Source organism: Balearica regulorum, chromosome 18 (genome assembly GCF_011004875.1).
Source record: "Balearica regulorum gibbericeps isolate bBalReg1 chromosome 18, bBalReg1.pri, whole genome shotgun sequence".
NCBI classification, from domain to species: Eukaryota; Metazoa; Chordata; class Aves; order Gruiformes; family Gruidae; genus Balearica; species Balearica regulorum.
In genome coordinates, this window is record NC_046201.1 from 914,547 (window position 1) to 933,861 (window position 19,315).

At 66.7% G+C, this 19,315-nt stretch overlaps 3 protein-coding genes across 5 annotated transcripts; 2 read left to right on the plus strand and 1 right to left on the minus strand.

Annotated features, from left to right (window-relative positions):
- The first annotated feature begins 247 nt into the window (after positions 1 to 247).
- On the plus strand, positions 248 to 7,336 carry GAA (alpha glucosidase). Its single transcript, XM_075770889.1, has 19 exons — positions 248 to 677; positions 753 to 898; positions 1,259 to 1,424; positions 1,815 to 1,911; positions 1,995 to 2,114; positions 2,282 to 2,400; positions 2,539 to 2,670; positions 2,818 to 2,928; positions 3,104 to 3,217; positions 3,328 to 3,412; positions 3,538 to 3,655; positions 4,051 to 4,184; positions 4,322 to 4,473; positions 4,703 to 4,851; positions 4,961 to 5,102; positions 5,334 to 5,432; positions 5,646 to 5,810; positions 6,237 to 6,389; positions 6,860 to 7,336. The coding sequence occupies exons 1-19, from the start codon at positions 303 to 305 to the stop codon at positions 6,917 to 6,919; spliced, it is 2,637 nt and encodes an 878-aa protein (XP_075627004.1). The 5' UTR covers positions 248 to 302; the 3' UTR covers positions 6,920 to 7,336.
- SGSH (N-sulfoglucosamine sulfohydrolase) lies at positions 7,172 to 10,804 on the minus strand. Of its 2 annotated transcripts, none has more exons than XM_075770898.1 (8): positions 10,609 to 10,804; positions 10,122 to 10,282; positions 9,788 to 9,893; positions 9,251 to 9,401; positions 8,824 to 8,980; positions 8,517 to 8,598; positions 8,230 to 8,433; positions 7,172 to 7,905 (listed from the first exon to the last, which is right to left on the minus strand). In XM_075770898.1, the coding sequence occupies exons 1-8, from the start codon at positions 10,688 to 10,690 to the stop codon at positions 7,346 to 7,348; spliced, it is 1,503 nt and encodes a 500-aa protein (XP_075627013.1). In that variant the 5' UTR covers positions 10,691 to 10,804; the 3' UTR covers positions 7,172 to 7,345. The 2 variants fall into 2 exon arrangements, with proteins under 2 accessions (XP_075627013.1, XP_075627015.1); XM_075770900.1 differs by having other exon boundaries at positions 7,595 to 7,853; positions 10,609 to 10,767.
- A 154-nt stretch (positions 10,805 to 10,958) lies between these two features.
- On the plus strand, positions 10,959 to 18,959 carry SLC26A11 (solute carrier family 26 member 11). 2 transcript variants are annotated; one of them, XM_075770897.1, is made up of 16 exons: positions 10,959 to 11,234; positions 11,503 to 11,695; positions 11,877 to 11,962; positions 12,842 to 12,921; positions 13,325 to 13,467; positions 13,750 to 13,925; positions 14,081 to 14,153; positions 14,521 to 14,571; positions 14,919 to 14,979; positions 15,344 to 15,399; positions 15,516 to 15,656; positions 15,787 to 15,914; positions 16,340 to 16,439; positions 16,724 to 16,860; positions 17,228 to 17,300; positions 17,552 to 18,959. In XM_075770897.1, exons 1-16 carry the CDS (start codon positions 11,037 to 11,039, stop codon positions 17,644 to 17,646), a joined length of 1,791 nt encoding a protein of 596 aa, XP_075627012.1. In that variant the 5' UTR covers positions 10,959 to 11,036; the 3' UTR covers positions 17,647 to 18,959. The 2 variants fall into 2 exon arrangements, with proteins under 2 accessions (XP_075627012.1, XP_075627011.1); XM_075770896.1 differs by having other exon boundaries at positions 16,727 to 16,860.
- The last annotated feature ends 356 nt before the right edge of the window (positions 18,960 to 19,315 follow it).

The window sequence follows — 19,315 nt, forward strand, 5'->3', positions numbered from 1 at the left end:
GCATTGCAAATGTTTTTGTTTGTTTCTTTTTACATTTCCCCTTTGCTGCAAAAGGCGGGTTCGTCAGCTGCCCTGCCCCGCCTGGCGTAGCGCTTCGGGGGGCGGGTGCAGCCCTGAGCCCCCGGGCCCCGGCCGGCAGCAACGCTCGGGGCGGCTCCGGGAAGGGGAAGGGGCAGGTGCCCGCTCGGGGCCGGGGCGGTGCTCGGGGCCGGGGCCGGGGCCGGGGCCGGTCCCGCCCCGCAGGCGGTGCCGTGACGTGGGCCGGGCCCGCCGCGCCTGCTGGGAGCCGGGCCGGCGGGGCCATGCCGGGGCCGCGGGTCGCCGTTGCCGCCGCGCTGTTGGCGCTGTTGGCGCTGCTGGTCCCCGCCGCGGCGCGCAGCCCCGGGGCCGCCGGCTGCGAGGTGCCCCCGGGCGACCGCTTCGACTGCGGCCCCGAGCGGCTGCTCCCGCGGGCGGGCTGCGAGGCGAGGGGCTGCTGCTACGCGCCCGCCGGCCCCGGCCCCCCCTGGTGCTTCTTCCCCCGCGGCTACCGCAGCTACCGGGCGGAGAACCTGACGGCCACCGCCAGCGGCTACACCGCCCGGCTCCGCCGCGTCGCCGCCAGCTTCCTGCCGGGGGACGTGGGCAGCCTGAGGCTGGACCTGGCGCTGGAGACCCCCACCCGCCTGCGCTTCACGGTGCGCCCCGGCCCCCGGCCCCCGCCCCGGGCGCCCGGGCCGCCCCCGGCCGACCGCCCCTCTCTGCCCCCGCAGCTGCGGGACCCGGCCCGGCAGCGCTACGAGGTGCCTCTGCCCACGCCGCGGGTGAGCGGCCGAGCCGCCTCCACGCTCTACGGGGTGCAGGTCAACCAGGATCCCTTCGGCATCGTCGTCTACCGGCAGCGCGGCGGGCGGGTCCTGTGAGTGCCCGTCCTGCCCCGGGCCCGGCGGAGGCTCCTCTCGCCTTCCCAAAGGGATTCGGGCTGGAAGTGGGACCTGACACCGACACCGGCCCCGGTGGTGTGCCGGATGGGAGCCGGGGGCAGCGGGGTGGCAGGCAGCGGCTGCGGGGGGCTTTGCTTTGACCCCCTGTGCTGTTCGGTGGCTGGGAAGGGAAGCGGCAATCCCAGAGCTCAGCCAAAACCTGGTTTTGTTTCACGTGGTGGCGAGCATCCGCGTCCCTCCCCAGGGCTGGCGGTCCTCCGGCTCGGTGCCTCCTCTGCCCTGGCCGCTGGGCACCGCCGGGGCCGTTTGCCCGAGTCTCCCTTTCTCTCCGGCAGGCTGAACACCACCGTCGCGCCCCTCTTCTTCGCAGACCAGTTCCTGCAGATCTCCACCTCCTTGCCCTCCCATTTCATTTCTGGGCTGGGGGAGCACCTGACGCCCCTGGTCCTCAGCACGGCATGGACCAGGGTCACCCTCTGGAATCGGGACATGGCGCCCGTGGTACGGAGCGGGGCTGAGGGAAAGGCCGCTTGCAGGGGCGGCCCCGTGGCCCTGCATGTCTTGTCTGGGGCTGGAGAGGCATCCGTGCTTGTTGAGCTCTGGGATCTGCTGTCAGCCCCGGGCAAGCCCATGGGACCATTGTCCCCAGGTCAGGCTTTGACCCCCTGGGGCTCCCTGCTGCTCAGAAGCCACTTTCCTCCGTGCGGTCCAGGGCTCTTGCTCAGGGCAGAGCTCTGCCAGCTCAGGCAGTGTTTGGGGGTGCAAGCCCTGGGTTTGCACCCTGAGCCATGATGGGGTGGAGGCGAGGGGCAGGCGGGTGGGTGAGTGGGTGGGTGCTGCACTGGGGTCTCTGGTGGAGCCTCGCTGGCACCACGCTGTGCTCTGCTCCAGCCCCAGGTCAACCTCTACGGCTCCCACCCTTTCTACCTGGGGATGGAAGACGGTGGTTTGGCCCACGGTGTCTTTCTGCTGAACAGCAATGCGATGGGTGAGTCCCACGGAGGCGCCGGGTGCTGGCTTGGCCCGCGACCCCATCCTCAGCTTGTTCCTCCGGTGCTTGTGCTTCCCCAGACGTGCTCCTGCAGCCCAGCCCGGCCCTGACCTGGCGCACGACAGGCGGGATCCTGGACTTCTACGTCTTCCTGGGCCCCGACCCGAAGAGCGTGGTGCGGCAGTACCTGGATGTCGTCGGTAGGGCTGAGCCGTGGGCAGGGGGGCACGGCCGCTCCTGGGATGGCTTTGCTGGGACGCTGCAAGCGGCGTGGTGGGGCTGGCGTGGCAGAGCGAGGCTGCAGGGGATCGTGATGCTGGGCTGTCTCTGCGCCCGCCTGGCCAGCACCCACCCTCCTGGCTTCCAGGGTTCCCCTTCATGCCCCCGTACTGGGGCCTGGGCTTCCACCTCTGCCGTTGGGGCTACTCCTCCACCGCCATCACCCGGCAGGTCGTGACCAACATGACGGCAGCCCGCTTCCCTCTGGTAAGGCTCGGCTGCTCCCCGGAGCCTCTGCCCGACAGTGACTGTGGGGGGCTGATGGGGACCCCCATGGGGTGAGGGTCCCACAGTGGCACGTGGGGTTCCCTGCTCCTCCCTGAGCACCGGTGCCACCGTCCACAGGACGTGCAGTGGAACGACCTGGATTACATGGATGCCAAGAGGGATTTCACCTTCAACAAGAACAACTTTAAGGACTACCCGGAGATGGTGCAGGACTTCCACCGCCGCGGCCTGAGGTACATCATGATCGTGGTGAGTGACAGCCCTGGCCATGCTGGGGCTCCCACCTGGGTGGGCTGGGACCCACCACCCCGAGGGCAGTGATGGAGCTTCCTCGAGGAAGGAGGGGGAGCCGTTCCCGGCCCTTGATGGTGGAGCCCCGGCTTTGTGCCCCACCAGGATCCTGGGATCAGCAGCTCGGGACCCCCCGGCACCTACAAGCCCTATGACGAGGGACTGAAGCGAGGGGTGTTCATCCGAAATGCCACGGGGCAGCCCCTGATTGGGAAGGTACGTGCGGGGAGCAGCCCCGGTCCCTGCGGGAGGGGGCTTGAGTGGGGCCGTGGGAGCCGGTAGGAAACACACAGGGGATGGCTGTGGTGGAAAGTGGGGTGGCCTGGGGGGCTGGGGGTGCAGCGGGACCCGGGACAGTGGGGCTTTGCCCGTTGCTGCCTTCCTCCTGCAGGTGTGGCCGGGCCCGACAGCCTTCCCGGACTTCACCAACCCAGAGACTCATGAGTGGTGGTACGACATGGTGAAGGACTTCCACGACCAAGTGCCCTTCGATGGCATGTGGATTGTGAGTGGCCCCGGCAGAGCTCTCAGCTGCGGCTCCCCAGCTCCTGCCTGCAGTTCTGCTGGGCCCTGGTGCAGCAGTGAGGGCATCCATTCCCTCCCCTCCCTCCCCAGGACATGAACGAGCCGTCGAACTTTGTGGAGGGCTCCCAGGATGGCTGCCCCAACAACAGCCTGGAGCAGCCCCCCTACGTGCCAGGTACAGGGAGTGGGTACCAGCCTCTGCCCGGGGATGCGGGGAGCCCCGGGAGGAGCCGGGGGGATGGTCCGGCCCCGGCTGAGTGAGCTCTGAGCTCGCCCTTGCTACCGGCCTCTCCCGTGCAGGTGTGTTCGGGGGACGCCTCCAAGCTGGGACCATCTGTGCCTCCAGCCAGCAGTACCTGTCCTCCCACTACAACCTGCACAGCCTGTACGGGCTGACCGAGGCCATCGCCTCCCATGAGTAAGCCTGGGGCTCGTGCCGCAGCTCCTGCTGTCCCAGAGGATGCGCATCCCAGGGGATGCCAGAGCCGGGAGAGAGACCCCTCCCTGTGCTGCGGCGTGGGCAGTTTGGGCATGGGGGGCATTCGGTGGGCGGGCGAGGGTTTGGTGTATAACGCGGTGTGCTGCCTGCTGCTGCCCGCCCGGCACTGGAGGGGGCTGGAGCTGGTGCACTGTGGCCGTGCTGGCTCCTGGGCTGGGGACCCGTGTCCTGAGCACTGTCCCATGTCATCTGTCCCATGGGCAAGATGGCACTGGGCATCTGTCCCGGCACGTGCCAGCTCTGTGCTGCTGCCAGGAGCCGCTGAGCCCCTTCCCCAGCCAGGCGGTGCTGAGCGGACCCCGTCCTGCCCGCAGCGCGTTGCTGAGGGTCCGGGGCAGGCGCCCCTTCGTCATCTCTCGCTCCACATTCGCCGGGCACGGGCGCTATGCAGGGCACTGGACAGGAGATGTTGGCAGCGACTGGGAGCAGCTCTACTACTCCGTCCCAGGTAATGCCCCCACGGGGTGCCAGGGCCGCATCTGCCCCTGCTTCCCCCCTGCGCCTCCCCTGCAGCCGGGGGCTTCTCCGTGGGCTCTGTTCCCCCGGCACCACGCAGCCCCGGTGCCCTCTGTGCCCCCTCCGCAGAGGTGCTGCTCTTCAGCCTCTTCGGGGTGCCGCTGGTGGGTGCCGACATCTGCGGCTTCATGGGCGACACGTCGGAGGAGCTGTGCGTGCGCTGGACCCAGCTGGGCACCTTCTACCCCTTCATGAGGAATCACAACGACCACGGTGCCCGGGTGAGCACCCGGAGCCCTCGCCCCGTTGGGCAGGGTGGCAGCTGGCTGGATGGGGCCAGGGTGGGTGCTCTGGGGCTGTGCAAGGGGCCGCCCTGCCTGCGTGGGGAGGCAGCTGGTGCAGGGGTGCCATCCCTGCTGGGCTCATGCCAGGAGGAGTCTATCCCGCGTCCCCAGAAGGCGCCCACCGTTCCTCCCCACGTGGTCCGAGCATCCCCCTTCTCCCCTGCAGCCGCAGGAGCCATACGCCTTCAGCCCGGCCGCCCAGGCTGCCATGAGGAATGCCCTCCGCCTCCGCTACTCCCTCCTGCCCTTCCTCTACACCCTCTTCCACCGGGCTCACTCCACCGGGGAGACAGTGGCACGGCCCCTCTTCCTCGAGTGAGTGCCGGCCCGGCCGGGGCCGATGGGTGCCGGTCCCTGTCGGGCTCAGCGGGAGGTGGGTGCAGGGTCTCCCTGGCGCTGCACTGCCCGTCCCCTCCTCCCCCAGGTTCCCCAAGGACCCCAACACCTGGGCCGTGGACCGCCAGCTCATGTGGGGCGGGGGGCTGCTCGTCACACCCGTGCTGGAGCCAGGAAAGACCAAAGTCAGCGGCTACTTCCCGGCGGGGACGTGGTACAGCCTCTTTGGGGTGGGTGCACCCTCGCCGTGGGGCTCTCGGGCGGCTGCGCGGGGGCTTTGCTGTGGGGCCCTGCGTTCGTTCCTGCGCCCCACCGCGGGTACCAGCCCCCAGGGCTGCGATCAGGCCTCGTGCCTCGCCTGCCTTCGCTTGTGGCCATTCGAGTGCCGCGGCGCTGGGCTGGGCTGCCCTTGGGCACGCAGCGCCCTGTGCCTGCTCTTTCCTCTTTTTGTTGTCATTTAGGACTCCACCATCCACAGCAAAGGGCAGTGGATCCTCTTGCCAGCTCCCCTGGACACCATTAACGTCCATGTCCGCGCAGGACACATCCTGCCCCTGCAGGTGAGCCCCCTCCGCGCCGCGGTGACGCCGCAGTGATGCCGTGGTGACCTGCCTGGCCAGCCCCAGCCCGCATGTGGGGCAGGACAGGGGGCTGCAGTGTGGCCACCGGCAGGCTGGACGTTGCCAAATAAGCCGTGAGCCTGCGGTGTCCGGCTGGGATGGGGGAGAGCGGCTCCGGCAGCGCTCGGAGCTGGGCCTGATCCTGCACCCCAGGAGCCCGCATTCAGCACTGCTGAGTCCCGCAAGAAGGGGATGGCCTTGGTCGTGGCGCTGACGCCGGACGGCTTCGCCAGAGGAGATCTGTTCTGGGACGACGGGGAGAGCTGGCAGAGCTTTGAGAAGGGGGACTACACCGAGATCCTCTTCCTGGCCACACGTGTGAGTGGGGGGGCTGCTGGCGGGGGCATCCAGGAGGGGCGTTCGCTGCCACGTCCAGGTCCTGGTGCCCCTGGGGCAGCACCGTGCCCCGGTGCAGCCAAGCTGCGTTGTGTCGAGAGTGCCGGGCTGAGCCGCGGCCCTGCAGTGGGTGCTCTTAGCGAGGGCTACAGCACTGTGCGGTGTGGGGGTCCTGCGGGGGCTGTACCCCCCCAAAGCCCCCTTAGGAGGGGGAGAGGCTGCGCCGGGGAGCTGGGTGCTCTGCAGCCCCGTCCCTCTGGTAAATGGCTTTGCCACTGTCCGCGTCCCCCCTGGGCTCGGTGCCCTGCAGAGGGGCAGCGCCTTGGGCAGGGCACGTCGAGAAGCCCTGGGTGTGTGCGGGGTGGCTGGAACCCAGGAGCGTGGGGTGACAGCCCCCCGTCCCCCCAGGGCGCCGTGCTCAGCCAGCTCCTGTGGGCGAGCGCCCACCTCGACGGGGTCCTGCTGGAGGCCGTGACCGTGCTGGGTGTCACCAGCCCTCCCCGGCAAGTCCTGGCCAACGGTGCCCTCGTGAGTGACTTCTCCTACCGCAGCGACACCCAGGCGAGTGCTCGTCCCCCCCATGGGAGGGGGTGGTGGCAGGGGGGAGCTGCCGGCCGGTGGCTGGGAAGGGACCTGGGGCTCAGCCGAGGGGCTGGCGGGGTTTGGCCCCAGCGATGCACGGTACCCGCTCTGTTGGCACCCAGGAGCGTGAAGGGCTGCCCAGCATGGGCTGGGTCGCTGCCCTGGGGCTGGGCAGGATTAGGCCGTGCCAGGGGCAAGGATGGGGAGATGGAGGGTGGAAGGGATGCGTGGTACCGGGGGTGGGGCTCTGCAAGGAGCAGTGGTACAGCTCTGCCCCTGGGGCTCTGTGCCATGGGCACCCTTCCCGGGGCATCTGGGGGACCGGGGCCGTACCAGGCTGCAGCTCTGTGTGCGCCTCAGGGGGAGCGTGACACCCCCTGGGCTCCGACAGCCCCTCGGCTCCGTCCTGGCCAGTTCTCACCGTGCTGACCCTTCCTTCTCCCCCTCAGGTGCTGAAAGTCCCCGTGTCGCTGCCCATGTGGGAGCAGTTTGTGATCTCTTGGTCCTGAGCCCGCACCGCTGGGCAGGGAGAGGCGATGCTGCTCCCTCGGGCTCTGGGGCTGAATCCGTTCTGTCCTTCATGAAACCGGAGCTGCCGCTGCTCTTCCCACGCAGCGCGGCTCCTGGGCTTTGGCTTCCCTTCACGCTAACCGGCGGTAACTGGAGATGCGCGCACTGGACTTGCATCGAGGGGGCTTGTACAACCCCCTGGGATGGGGAAACCCTCATCTCCTCCAAATGGGAAAAAAAGACCCAAGTGCCTCGTGAGACAGCAAACCTGTTAACGTGAGGAAGTGGTAACCTGTTGAGGGACTGTCGGGAGTCTCCTCCCTGTGTTTTTGGGGAGGGGGATCTGTGCGGGGGGGTGAGGGAGCAGTGCTGTGAATAAAGACGCTGTTTGCTGGGAGCATCCCCGCGCCGTGTCAGCCCCAGGCTCACAGCTCGTTGTGCAGCGGCCGGCACTGGGGGCTCAGTTTCTCCTCCAGGACAGCGTCGGGGGCACACACCCAGGGGTCACCCGTGTCCCACTGCCACTTCAAGAGCTGCGTGCGAAGCTGCTGGAAGATGGTGGCGTAGCGGGGGTCGGGGGCCAGGTTCTGGCTCTCGGTGGGGTCGCGGCTGCAGTCAAAGAGCTCCCAGCGGTCCCTGTAGTAGTACTGGTGCAGGGTCTTGTTCCAGTGGGTTGGCTGCCCGGCCCTGGTGCGGTTGAGCAGGTCTTGGAAAGTGGGTGAGACGTAGAAGTCCTGGTCGATGGGAAAGGGCATCTTGTAGTTGAGGTTGTGAATGAGGCGGAACTGCTGGTGCTGGACGGCTCGCATGGGGTAGTACATGGTCACCTCGTGGTGGCTCTGGCTGCTGAAGGCAGTGGCCCAGGGCTGCTCCGACTCCAGCGCTGGCAGGAGAGACTTTCCGGTGAGCTGCACCCGCTTCGTGCCAAAGATGCTGTAAGAAGGGTAGGGGATGGAGAACCAGTCCAAAATGGTCGGCGTGAGATCTGGAGGGGAAGAGAAGGGTGAGAGGAAGGGCTGGCACCCGTGGGAGGAAACGCGGCCTCAGGGAGCGGCAGAAAGGTCCCCAGGGTGGTCCTGGGACAAGCTGCGGAGCTGAGCCCCGGGATGCCATCCCTGCGGGGGACCCTGCTGCTCTGACGTCCCTCCTCTCCCTTCCTGGCGCCGGCCACGCCAGTGCCGAGGGCCGCAGGCTGTCCTCCGGGACAGGAGCCCGAGTTTTGGTGTAGGGAGAGTGAGGACCAGCCTGCTCCCCCCTGGGCACAGCTCTGCAGGGCTCTGCTCCCTCCTGGGGGGACACGGGCTCTTACCCAGGAGGGAGGCGAAGGCCTGGCTGACCTGCCCCCAGCGCTCGCTGTGCTCCGGGGAGGAGAGCAGCAGGGGCTCGGCGGTGCCCGACCGGTAGAGGTTGGTCCTGCCGCTGGGGAAGGGGATGCCGTTGTCGGAGGTGTAGATCACCAGCGTGCTGTTGTGGAAGCCGGCGTGCCGCAGCTCCTCCAGGACCAGCCCGATCCCTGTGGATGGAGGGGCAGAGCTGAGGGGGGGCGGGAGGGACCGCAGCGCTTGTGGGTGCCAGCCTGGGCCCCACGGCTCCTACCTTGGTCCATGCGCCCGATGGTTGTGTACTGGGCGGCCAGGTCCGCCCGGGCGGCCGGCGTGTCTGGAACGAAGTGGGGGACCTAAACAGAGAAAGGGAAAGCGGCACGTGGCCACCACGGGGGAGGAGGTCGTGGGTACGCTGGGGTGGCCTTCGCCACCCTTAACACTGACGGCAGTGAACGAGGTGGGGGCCAGCCCTGGCTCTGGGGGAGGCCGCTGTTGTGTCCAGCCCCCATACAGCCCCGCACAGCGCCATGTAGCCCCACGCAGCCCCTATAGCCCCACACAGCCCCACGGGCTCCCACCTGCACTTGCTCTGGGTGGTAGAGCTGTGGCTTCCAGTCTGGGATCCAGCCCATGCCGCTCTCTCCGTTACCGAATTTCTCACAAAAGGCCCCGTATTGGGGCTGGGAGTGCCCGCAGCGGTGGGGGTCGTGGAAGGCAACGTAGAGGAAGAAAGGCCTAGAGATGGAAGGGGCGGCGGTGGAAGTGGTGTCGCAAAGGGCTGCCCACGTCCCTCGAGACCTTCCCTGGGCTGTGCAGCGGTGAGCTGGTGTCGGCAGGACAAGTCCCACCTAATCTGGGCTTCTGGATACAGGCCGACCCAGGGACACGGTGTCCCTCCCTATTTGTGACCAGCCGGGACATGGAGACGCCTCCTCAGCGAAGCTGTTTCCCTCTCCTCTCCCGTGCCCCCTCGCAGCCTGCCGCAGGGACGCAGGGTCATCTCACCTCTCGTCCTGGCTCTGCAGGAACTGCCGGACGAGCGCTTTGATTCGAGTGATGTTTCTCCCAACCTGCAAGACTGAACTGTTCTCCTCTGTGTAGGCAAACTCGAAGGGGTAGACAGCCTCGGGCCCAACGTGCTTCTTCCCAATTATCCCTGCAGGGACGCAGACACACGGTGGGCGAGGAGCAGCGGGGGGGGGGGGTAGGACACCGGCTGCTGCCGCTGTCACCTCCCCAGGGGCGGATACAGCTCATCTGCTCCAGCACGGGCTGCGCTCGGCAAACGCTGCTCAGAGGGGAAGATGCTGCCGGCTTCTCCAGCCGTTTCTGCCGGTTGCAGAGGCACTTCCACATCTGCTCAGAAAACCGGACCCAGCCAGGGACCGCGCTGCTCCAGGTCACAGCTGTGGGTAAGTGCTAGAGCAGCTGAGTGGCCCAGGGGGAAGTTTGGGTCAAGCACGAGCCCTGTGTGAACCTGGGAACCAGGAAGGAGCAGGATGAGGAACAGAAGTGAGGTGTAACTTGGCCGGGGCTCCCTACCTGTCCGGACGCGTGCTTGGCTGAGCAGCCGGGGCAGGCTCTGCACGCCGTCGAAGGAGTTGAAGTGGTGCACGTCCTGGTGCAGCCCGTACATCCCATTCTGGTGCTGCAGGCGGGGGGACACGACACGGTTGGACGATGCCTGCCAGCCTGGCCCCAAACCGAGTCCAGCCGGGCACCAAGTGTGCGTGCATGGGAAGGGGAGAGAGCGGGTCAGTGGGCATCGGGCGATCGCCAGGTTCTGTGACCACGCTGTAAGCACGAGGCTCTGGTCATCCCTGCGTGCCCACCGCGGACTGGCAGCCCCCACCCTGGCGCACGTGGGTGCCCCTACCTGGGGTAAGCCGGTCAGGATGCTGGCCCGGCTGGGGGAGCAGCTGCTGACGGAGGTGAAGGCGTTCTGGAAGACCACGCTGCGCCGGGCCAGCGCATCCAGGTTGGGTGTCCGGATGGCCGAGTTGTTGTAGGCGCCGCTCTCAAAGCCACCGTCATCCGCTGCAGCGGGAGAGGTGTGAGCTGAGCCCTGCAGCACCGGGCCTGACACCCGGCGTGTCCCTAACCGTGCAGGGGGGGCAAAGCCCAAGGGACGCTAATGACACCGGGAGCGTCCCTGGGCTGAGGATGACCCGGGCCGGCGCTGCGGTGACCGTCCGAGCAGGGGGGGATGCAGCGGGACCCCCGGGGCCGCCCCTCTCCTGCCCACGGGATGCCCCGAGCCCGGGACAGGGGTACCCCGCGGCGGGCCGGTCCCAGGGCTGGGGGCGGCGGGCGCGGGTCCGGGACCGGTGCCGAGTCTCCGCCGGGCCGGCGGCAGCGCTCACCCAGGAGGAGCAGCACGTTGCGGGCCGGGGCTCCGCCGGTCCGGAGCGCGCCCAGCACCAGCACCAGCGCCCAGGGCCGCATGGCACCGGCAGCGGCAGCGGGGCTCGGCGGCTCCTCCGGCCGCCCCGGCTCCTCCTCTGCCCCGGTCACATGAGGCGGCCCCGGCGGCTCAGATCCGGCCCGGGCGGAGCTGCCGGATGCGCCGGGAGCCGCCGGCCCCGCGGCAGGGAACGGGGTGGGTCCGGCGGCTCCCGCGCAGCCCCGGCAGAGCCGCCCCCGGCACCGAGGGGGTGCCCGGCCCGCCTGGCCCCGGCCCGCTCTGCGGGGGCGTCCTGCCGCCTCCCGGGCCGGCTGCCGGCCCTCTTCTGCCCCGGCCGGCGGGCGGCTCCGGACCGGGGCGGCCGGGCTGGGGGACGCCGCTCCGGCCATGCCCGCGGCGGGTCCCCGGCAGCGGGGGCAGAGCTGCCCGTGCCCGGGGGTGCAGACGAAGCTGCCGGTCCTGCGCTGGCTCCCGCGCTATTCCCTGGCCTGGCTGCAGCTCGACCTGATCGCCGGCCTGACCGTGGGGCTCACCGTCGTGCCGCAGGCGCTGGCGTACGCCGAGGTGGCCGGGCTGCCTCTCCAGGTGGGTGGCAGCGCCCGGCGGCCGTGGGTGCCCGGGGACACCCGCTGCCTGCCCGCTGCCTGCCCGCTGCCTGCGGGACGGCGGGCAGGGCTGGTCCTGTGCAGTCGCCCGTTTTCCGGGGCAGGGAGCTGCAGACGCCGGGTGTTTGCTCAGGGCTGGCTGCGGGCTGCGGGGGGACCTGAGGGCAGCCCGGCCCTCCTCGTCCTGGAGGTGTCCGGCATCTCCTGGCTCCCAGCGTTGTGCCGGTGCTCCTTTTGTCTCCGTGCAGTACGGCCTCTATTCCTCCTTCATGGGCTGCTTTGTCTACTGCTTCCTGGGCACCGCCAAGGACGTGACGCTGGGTCCCACAGCCATCATGTCGCTGCTTGTCTCCTCTTACGCGTTCCACGAGCCCGTCTATGCCATCCTGCTCACCTTCCTCTCTGGCTGCATCCAGCTGGCCATGGGGCTCCTGCACCTCGGTGAGATGCTCTTGCCACGCGTGGTTGTATCTTTAGGATATCGCCGTACATCCTGTAGTTGTTCCCACCCTCCCCTGTGCTCTCCGAGGCACTGGGATTGTCCTGCTAATGCTTGTGACAGCTCTGTGTGCACGCGAACACGCTGTGCTCCAGTGTGCTTACTGCTACCCGTCCCGTGCAGGCTTCCTTCTGGACTTCATTTCCTGCCCAGTCATTAAAGGGTTTACATCGGCTGCTTCCATCACCATTAGCTTCAACCAGGTCAAGGTAGGCTCTGCTGCTCTGCTGCTCTGCTCCGGACGCCTGGCCCGCTGTCCCCTGCAGCCGGCTGTGCTGCAGAGATGGGATATTTAGTACCGGGCTGGTCGCTGTGCTCGGTGTGAGGGGAAGGGGCCCCAAAGGGGACACGGGTCCCCCCTGCCAGCGGTTCTAGTGGGTCCCTGAGTGCTCTGCTCTGAGCAGGCCAAGCCAAACGCACCCTCTGCCTCTGACCAGCTGGTGGCATTGAGGACACCAGTAAAACCAGGACATTTGATCTGGTCACTTGCAGGAGGTGCTGGGCGATTCTCTCGGCGCAGTGGGTTTGCAGCTCTGCCGGTCCCTCGCAGGTCTCTCGGGGACCTGAGGCCCTCTGGCTCTTCTGGGGCTGCAATGCTTCCTTTGTGGTTAACCAAAATCAGAGACTCTGGGGGATGCTGTCAGGGTGTGCGAGGAACCAGCGGCCGGTGTTGGCTAATGGCTGTGGTCACGGCAGGGCTGCTGCGGAGGCGCTGGGCCCTTGGTGCTGCTCCCGGGGGAGGCAGGGCTGCGCGGGCTGTGGCAAGGGCCCCAAACTGAACCCCCTCCTGGGAGGGGTGCAGTCGCGTGTGCAGGAGGGGTGGAGGTGTCTCAGGGCCTGGGAACGGGGAAAAAACCAGAGCATCTCTGAGCCCTGCCCACACAGAGCCACGCAGGGAAAGGGCCACCCTGGACTGTGTGCAGGAGCACGGGGTGGTTGCTGAGGAGCTCTCCCACCAGCAGCACCGACACCGTGCATGTGCCAGGGCCCCGGGCAGGACTGAGCCCTGATGCTCCTGGCCGTCCCTCCACGGTACCCGGCAGCTTGAGTTGTGCCGGGCTTTCACCAGGCTTTGTCTTCCTGCACAGAACATCCTGGGGCTGCAGGGAATCCCTCGGCAGTTTTTCCTGCAGGTCTATGAAACACTACGGAGGATCGGGGAGACCAGGTCAGCACCATCCCTGCGCCTGCCCTGCTCCATCCCCCTGCAGCGCGGGGTCTCGGGCTCTGCTGCTTCGCTCCTCTCTGGTCACACCAGCACCGTAACACAAGTGCTTGTTCTCAGCCATGTCCATTTGAGCTGGAAATTTGAAGATGAGAGAGCACGCAGGCTACCAAGTTGCCCACAAAACCTTTAGCATCGTACTGATGACTGGGGGACATCCCCTCCTCCATCACCTGCTGCCTCTGAGGGAGGCAACGCGTTTTGCCAGGGGTGCGGAGGTGCCGGCAGTGTCCCTGCCAGCCGCCGTGCGTGTCCAGGCACATGCTCTTCCTCTCGCGGGGCTTTGCAGTAGCTCTCCCCGTGGCCGGCAGCGTGTTTGGGCTGACACTGATGCGCCCTGTTGCAGGGCTGGGGACGCTGTCCTGGGGCTGGCCTGCCTGGCCGCGCTGGCAGGGCTCCGGGCGATGAAGAGCCACCTGCCCCGAACTGCCCGTACGGAGCCGCTGGCTGCCAGGGTCAGCTACCTGATCGTCTGGACCGCTGCCACGGGTGCGTTGGCCATCCCTTGCCCTCTCCCTTCCTGCCGCCATCCCTCCTGGGTCTCGTCTCTTCTGGGCAGGGAAGAGACAGCCCAAAACTAGTAAATCCCAGTTCGGCAGGCACTGAGACCTGGAGGTGGGTCAAGGAGGACAAAGTCCCAGGGATGCTCCTGGTGCTGTATGTGCCCCTTCCTGAGGCTTGGAAGAGCTCAGCAGCCTGGGTACCCACCTCCTGCGGTCCCTCCCGCTGCCCTGGGCTCCACGTTTATCACGGTTGCTCTCTCTGCTGCAGCACGCAACGCCCTCGTAGTCCTGTTTGCTGGCCTGGTTGCTTACTCCTTCCAGGTGATGGGCTCCCAGCCGTTCATGCTCACCGGCAGCATCCCCCAAGGCCTCCCTGCCTTCCGGCTGCCGTGCTTCTCCATGACTGCACCCAATGGCACCATCCCCTTCAGGAGCATGGTGGAGGTGGGTGCCAGGCTGGCTGGTGGAGGCTGAGCTCCCCGCAGGCTGCTCTCTCCTTACTCCTGCGTTTGCTGGCTCCCCATGCAGCGGGAGGAGGCTCTGCTGCGGGGTGACCCTCGTCCCGCGCTGGCAACGCTCACTGCGTCCTTCCCTCCCAGGACATGGGGGTCGGGCTGGCCGTGGTCCCGCTCATGGGCCTGCTGGAGACCGTTGCGATTGCCAAGGCTTTTGGTACGGCTGCACCAGGCTCCTGCGCCTGCAGGGCGGATCGGGGTGCCAGGGAGGGGGCTGTTCCCATGGGGGTGGTGGGAGGGGCTGGGCTGCCGGTGACTGGTTCGTAGCGTGGGCTGGCAGGAGGGGTCCCACGGGGTGCTGCCGACCCCCTGCCCTGGCCGGGCAGCTCCCCCATGCCTGACTGGGGAGCGGGCTGGGGGGTCCCTGCGTTGCACACAGGAGCCGAGTGTTGTCTTGGGGTGCACCCCCCGGGGGTGCTGGGACAGGGCCCGTGGCTGTCACAGGTGCTGCCGGCCCCGCTCTGTGCGCAGGACGGGGTCGTGCCTGCGGGAAGCTCTAAGTGGTGCTGCTCGTCTCCTTTCAGCCTCGCAGAACGATTACAGGATTGACCCCAACCAGGAGCTGCTGGCTATGGGTAAGAGGCCGCTCGGAGCAGGGGGGCAGGGGGTGGGCATCTGTGCTGAGTGCCGCTGTGTGTCCCACAGCCCCCGAGTACCAGGGATCCCCACCTCAGCACTCCTAGCTCTTCCTGAAGTTTTACCTTTCTCATCTTGCATGGTGCCCCCCCTGCCTTTCTCACAGCTTAGCAATTTCCAGAGCAGCCTGAGCCCAGCTCACGTGGCTGGACAGGCTCCAGTCCGGCCCCGGGTACCATCCCGGGGATGGAGGAGGTGATGACAGTGGCACAGATCAGTCTCGCAGCCCCGGGTGGTGCCTCCCGTAGCTGCCGCATCCCCAGCCCCTCTCCTTCCCCCTCTGCAGGCTTTGCCAACATCCTGGGCTCCTTCGTCTCATCGTATCCCGTCACAGGCAGCTTTGGCCGGTGGGTAGCAGGAGGGGGAGTGGAGCCCCAGCCCGCAGGACGCTCACTGGGGCTGTGTCGTGAGGGGGCCCTGCAAGATCTTGGGCGAAAGGTTGTGCGGACCCCGGTGGGTCCCTGAGCTCGTGTCCTGGTCCCCAGCTGCCCACCTTGCCTGCCGGGCTATGCATGGGTCCTGGGGTGACCTTCCCTCCCATCTCACCTGCTCTGTGGTCCTGCTGCAGGCTGGGAGCCGTGGGTTTGCTCGGTGGGGTCTGACGGGGAGGGTGGTTTTCCTGGGTGGGGTCTCTGGGCAGCAGGCGGGGGCAGCTGTGAGCCCTGGCCAGCCCCAGCGCGGCCTGGGACAGCGTGTTGCTTTGCATTTCAGGACAGCAGTGAACGCGCAATCGGGCGTCTGCACCCCCGCGGGAGGGCTCGTCACAGGTAGAGCCCCCAACCCCGCCGTGGATGCTCTGCATGTCCCCGTGCCCAGCACCCACTCCCCCTGGGCACCCTGGGTGTCGGGGCCCCGTGGCTCAGGTGCTCCCCGTCTCCCGCAGGCGCCCTGGTCCTGCTCTCGCTGGCGTACCTCACCTCGCTCTTCTACTACATCCCCAAAGCAGCGCTGGCCGCTGTCATCATCTCAGCTGTGGTCCCCATGTTTGACGCTGGGATCTTCAGGATGCTCTGGCGGGTTAAGAGTGAGGGCAGAAGCTGGGGGCAGTCAGTCCCCCCGTGCAGCCCGGCTCTGTGCGCGGAGCAGGCAGTGTCCTGGAGGGCCCTGTGGCACGAGGACAAGGTGCAGTCGAGCATGGGTTGTCTCTCTTGCAGGGCTGGACCTTGTACCCCTCTGCGTGACGTTCTTGCTCTGTTTCTGGGAGGTCCAGTATGGCATCGTGGCCGGGGTGCTGGTCTCAGGGGTTCTCCTGCTCTACTCAATTGCCAGGCCCCCGATAAAGGTGGGCTTCACACCTCCCCTTGGATGTGGCAGGTCCAGCCGGGCTCACCAGGGAGCGGGGAGCTGGGAGAGGGCCCCCCGAGGGCAGTGGGGCATTGGGGTGCAGGATGCTTCTGTCCTGCTCCCACCCTGTCCCACGTCCCCAGCCTGCCATCGGCGCAGCACAGGGACCCTCTTCAAAGAGCACGAGGAAGGAAGTATCCCAGGAGCTGAGAGCAGGGGGGGAGGCACTGCTGTCCCTGTCCCTGCTGGCACTGGGGTGTGTGCAGGAGGGGACTGTCCCTGGGGGATGGGGGCTCCTGCGTGTCCCCCTCCAGCCAGGAAGATGGTGCTTTGCTTTGTCGCACGGGCAGTTGTCCCTGCCTGGGGAAGGTCACAGCCCCGAGCTCCCCGTGACTCACCCCCCTCCTCCGGGGTCTTGTGCAGGTGTTGGAGGGGGACGTGCTCCTCGTGCAGCCGCAGAGCAGCCTGCACTTCCCAGCCATCGAGTGCCTCCGGGACGCCGTGTGCAACCGCGCCCTGGCAGGTACGGTGCTCCCCGGCCTGCCGGCTTGTCCTGGGGACCCGTCTCTAACCCGGTGCCCACCTGGATCACTTCTGGGGTGGGTGGCAAGCGCTGCCCGGGCCTGCAGGCTGTGGGTGCCAGCAGGGACAGCCCAGCTTCCCTGCGGCCAGCACCAGCCCCGGCCACTGCTGCTCTCCTGAGGCTGCCTCACCCTTTCCAGCCACGGCTCTGGCTCTCAGGGCTGTGTCCTCTGGACCGGTCATTTCTGGACTCATCAGGGACATGACCGTATGCTCTTCTTCCAGCAGCATCTCCACCACGCTTTGTCATCCTGGACTGTTCTCACATCAGCAGCATCGATTACACGGTGGTGGTGGGGCTGGCAGAGCTGCTGCAGGAGCTGCGCAAGCGTGGCCTCTCGCTGGCCTTCTGCAGCCTGCAGGTACGTGGGACGCCGCCTTGGCCGGCACCGTGCCGGGTCCTGCTGCCTCTCCCCACCCCAGGCGTCAGCTCTGCTCCCCCGCGGAGGGTCTGTGCTGGTGGGCTCAGCCCAGCTGCCTTCCCCGTGCAGTCTGTGCCTGCACCTGCTGCGAGGAGGGTGCTGCCGCTCTTCTGGTAGCACCTTCGTCATCTCAAGTGCCTTCATCTCAAAGAGGTGGAGGCTGCAGCATCTGAATCCAGCTGCGGGATGTGGGGCGGTGGGGAAGGACTGCATCCTCTGCCCTGGGCTGGCTGGGGGGCTCACAGCCCCAGAGAGATGGGAAGCGGCCAGCAACAGGCTCCCCCAGCCCTGGCTTCTCTGCCCTCAGGACCCTGTTCTCCAAGTCCTGCTGTCCGCAGACTTAGAAGGATTCCAGCATTTCCCCAGCCGGGAGGAGGCAGGTGAGGTTCGGGGCTGCCCCGCGTGCTCTCCCGGGGCTGGGGTCCCCCAGGCTGCTGCTGAGCTCTGGAAGACGAGCCTGGGAGTCTGCCCTTTGCCAGGTCCCAGAGCTGCAGTGGGGGGGGCTGCGGGGGCCTGGCTCCTGGGAAGGAGAGCAGGAGCCCCTCTGGAGAACGGGGGTCACCCCACCCCGGGGATTCGTGGCAAGCCTTGGCTTAACTCTCTGTCTTGCTTCTCCTGCTTCCTCCCTCAGAGCGGTGCGGAGGAGCGGAGCCGGGGGGTGGCGGGACAGCCCCCTTTGCCAGCACCAGCGAGAGCTCACTGCTGCCCGCGGGGCTCATCCAGTGAGTGGAGGAGCCGCCTGGGACCCCCGCAGGGGCAGCGTCTCCTTGCTGTCCCCTTGCTGTCCCCTCTCCTCCAGTCGCGCCGGGGCTGTACGTCCTGTGCCATGCAGAGCGGTGGCTGCGACATCCCGGTGACATCTGACTAACACCCTCCACGGGAGCCGCCTGCCCCTGTCCTGCGTCCTGGGACGCCTGTCGGGGCTGGGACCGTCCCGTGCCCCACGGCGTGGGGGCAGAGCAAGGCCAAAGACAGACGGGCCGTGGAAGGGATTAGTGGGGCGGAACTGTTCCCTATCACGGTCATCGGGAAAAAGCCATCTCTCCTCCAAGCCTTCCCCATCCTCAAAGCTGCTGTCTTTTTTAAAAATCAGCTGTTTTAACTCTGGAGACTTTTCTTATTCTGGGTGTGTGAGCCGGCACAGGCAGGACGCAGGACCAATCACAAAACTGAGGATGAAATACAAAGAGTAAATTTATTTTCATTACCTCGCCAACCAGGGGATCCCTGAAGCAGCACCCAGGCAGAGGCACACAAATGGGGACGCAGACCAGAGCTCGGTCCGTGCTAGAGTATCGCCAAACCTGCTGTTTTCGCCTGTATGTCAGGGATTCACGCAGGTGTAGTTTACCACCGTGCTTTGATTTTTCCCACAGCAGGGCAGGAATCTCAGGCACGTTCAATGGAGTGCCTCTATCACAGCCCTATGTTAGCTAAACACAGATGCTAAACAACAATTCGTATGATACATGTGGTTTTCGACACCCCAGCTGCAAGTCACTTGAGTGTGTTTATAATCCTACTCGCCAACCTGCCGTTATTTTCCCACGTGGGACATACCTCCCAAGTGTCCAAGGCCAGGTTGGATGGGGCTTTGGGCAACCTGGGCTAGTGGAGGGTGTCCCTGCCCATGGCAAGGGTGGGACTGGGTGGGCTGTGGGGTCCCTTCCCACCCAAACTGTTCTGGGATTCGGTGATTCTCTACTGAACTCTGATGCGGAGCAATGCGGAGTGCACTCTTGTCAAAGCGAGTTTCAAGGACGCTGGCGCTGCCCTCCCTGTCCAAGGGCGTGCTGCAGCTCTCAACCTCAGGCTGCTGGGAGATGAAAAACATCAGTGATTTTATCCTGCCAGGCACCCGAGGGGACGGGAAGCGTGACACCACCTTGTGCTTGCCTTGCTGTGAAATGGGCGCGAAAAGCAATAGTGCTGTCAGGCGGCGGGGCCGGGGGCTGGGTTCAGGAGAAAGCAGTTTTCCTGAGCTGCCCTTGGCTGACACCCCAGTAAGGAGGGTATAATAAAGCAGAAGTTGCAAATGAGTCCACGTGATCTCTGCCTTCCTTTGGGGAAAGCTTTTTCCTTTTGTGTGGGAAGGGAAAATTAAGCTTTAATTTCAGGGCGCTGCTGAGCAGACCGAAGAAAAGAAACTGAAAGCAGGCTCAGGCTGCCCGGTTGCTCAGAGCCCAAAGGCACACCCCAGCACAGCTCCTCCTGCCCAAGGTTACACAAGTTTTGTGGGGTGGCAGAGGTGCCCGGGAGCCACAAATCCGCAGGGGCCGACAGGTCCTGCCGCCGGAGGCTGGAGGAACATTTGTTTCTGCTCCAGAGTAGCGCTGGGTGGTGAGTTCCTTGCTGCACCGGCAGCAGATATAAGCGTTTGCAGAACTGGAAGGGC

Coding starts and splice junctions, on each gene's coding strand:
- GAA (XM_075770889.1), top strand. CDS start 303: ATGCCGGGGCCGCGGGTCGCCGTTGCCGCCGCGCTGTTGGCGCTGTTG. Junction 3,218..3,327: donor CCTTCGATGGCATGTGGATT/GTGAGTGGCCCC, acceptor CTCCCTCCCCAG/GACATGAACGAGCCGTCGAA. Junction 4,185..4,321: donor GCTCTACTACTCCGTCCCAG/GTAATGCCCCCA, acceptor CCCCCTCCGCAG/AGGTGCTGCTCTTCAGCCTC.
- SGSH (XM_075770898.1), bottom strand. CDS start 10,690: ATGCGGCCCTGGGCGCTGGTGCTGGTGCTGGGCGCGCTCCGGACCGGC. Junction 10,283..10,608: donor CAACGTGCTGCTCCTCCTGG/GTGAGCGCTGCC, acceptor CTCCCGCTGCAG/CGGATGACGGTGGCTTTGAG. Junction 9,402..9,787: donor CCAAGCACGCGTCCGGACAG/GTAGGGAGCCCC, acceptor GCGTCCCTGCAG/GGATAATTGGGAAGAAGCAC.
- SLC26A11 (XM_075770897.1), top strand. CDS start 11,037: ATGCCCGCGGCGGGTCCCCGGCAGCGGGGGCAGAGCTGCCCGTGCCCG. Junction 13,926..14,080: donor CCTTCAGGAGCATGGTGGAG/GTGGGTGCCAGG, acceptor CTTCCCTCCCAG/GACATGGGGGTCGGGCTGGC. Junction 14,980..15,343: donor GTCACAGGCAGCTTTGGCCG/GTGGGTAGCAGG, acceptor TTTGCATTTCAG/GACAGCAGTGAACGCGCAAT.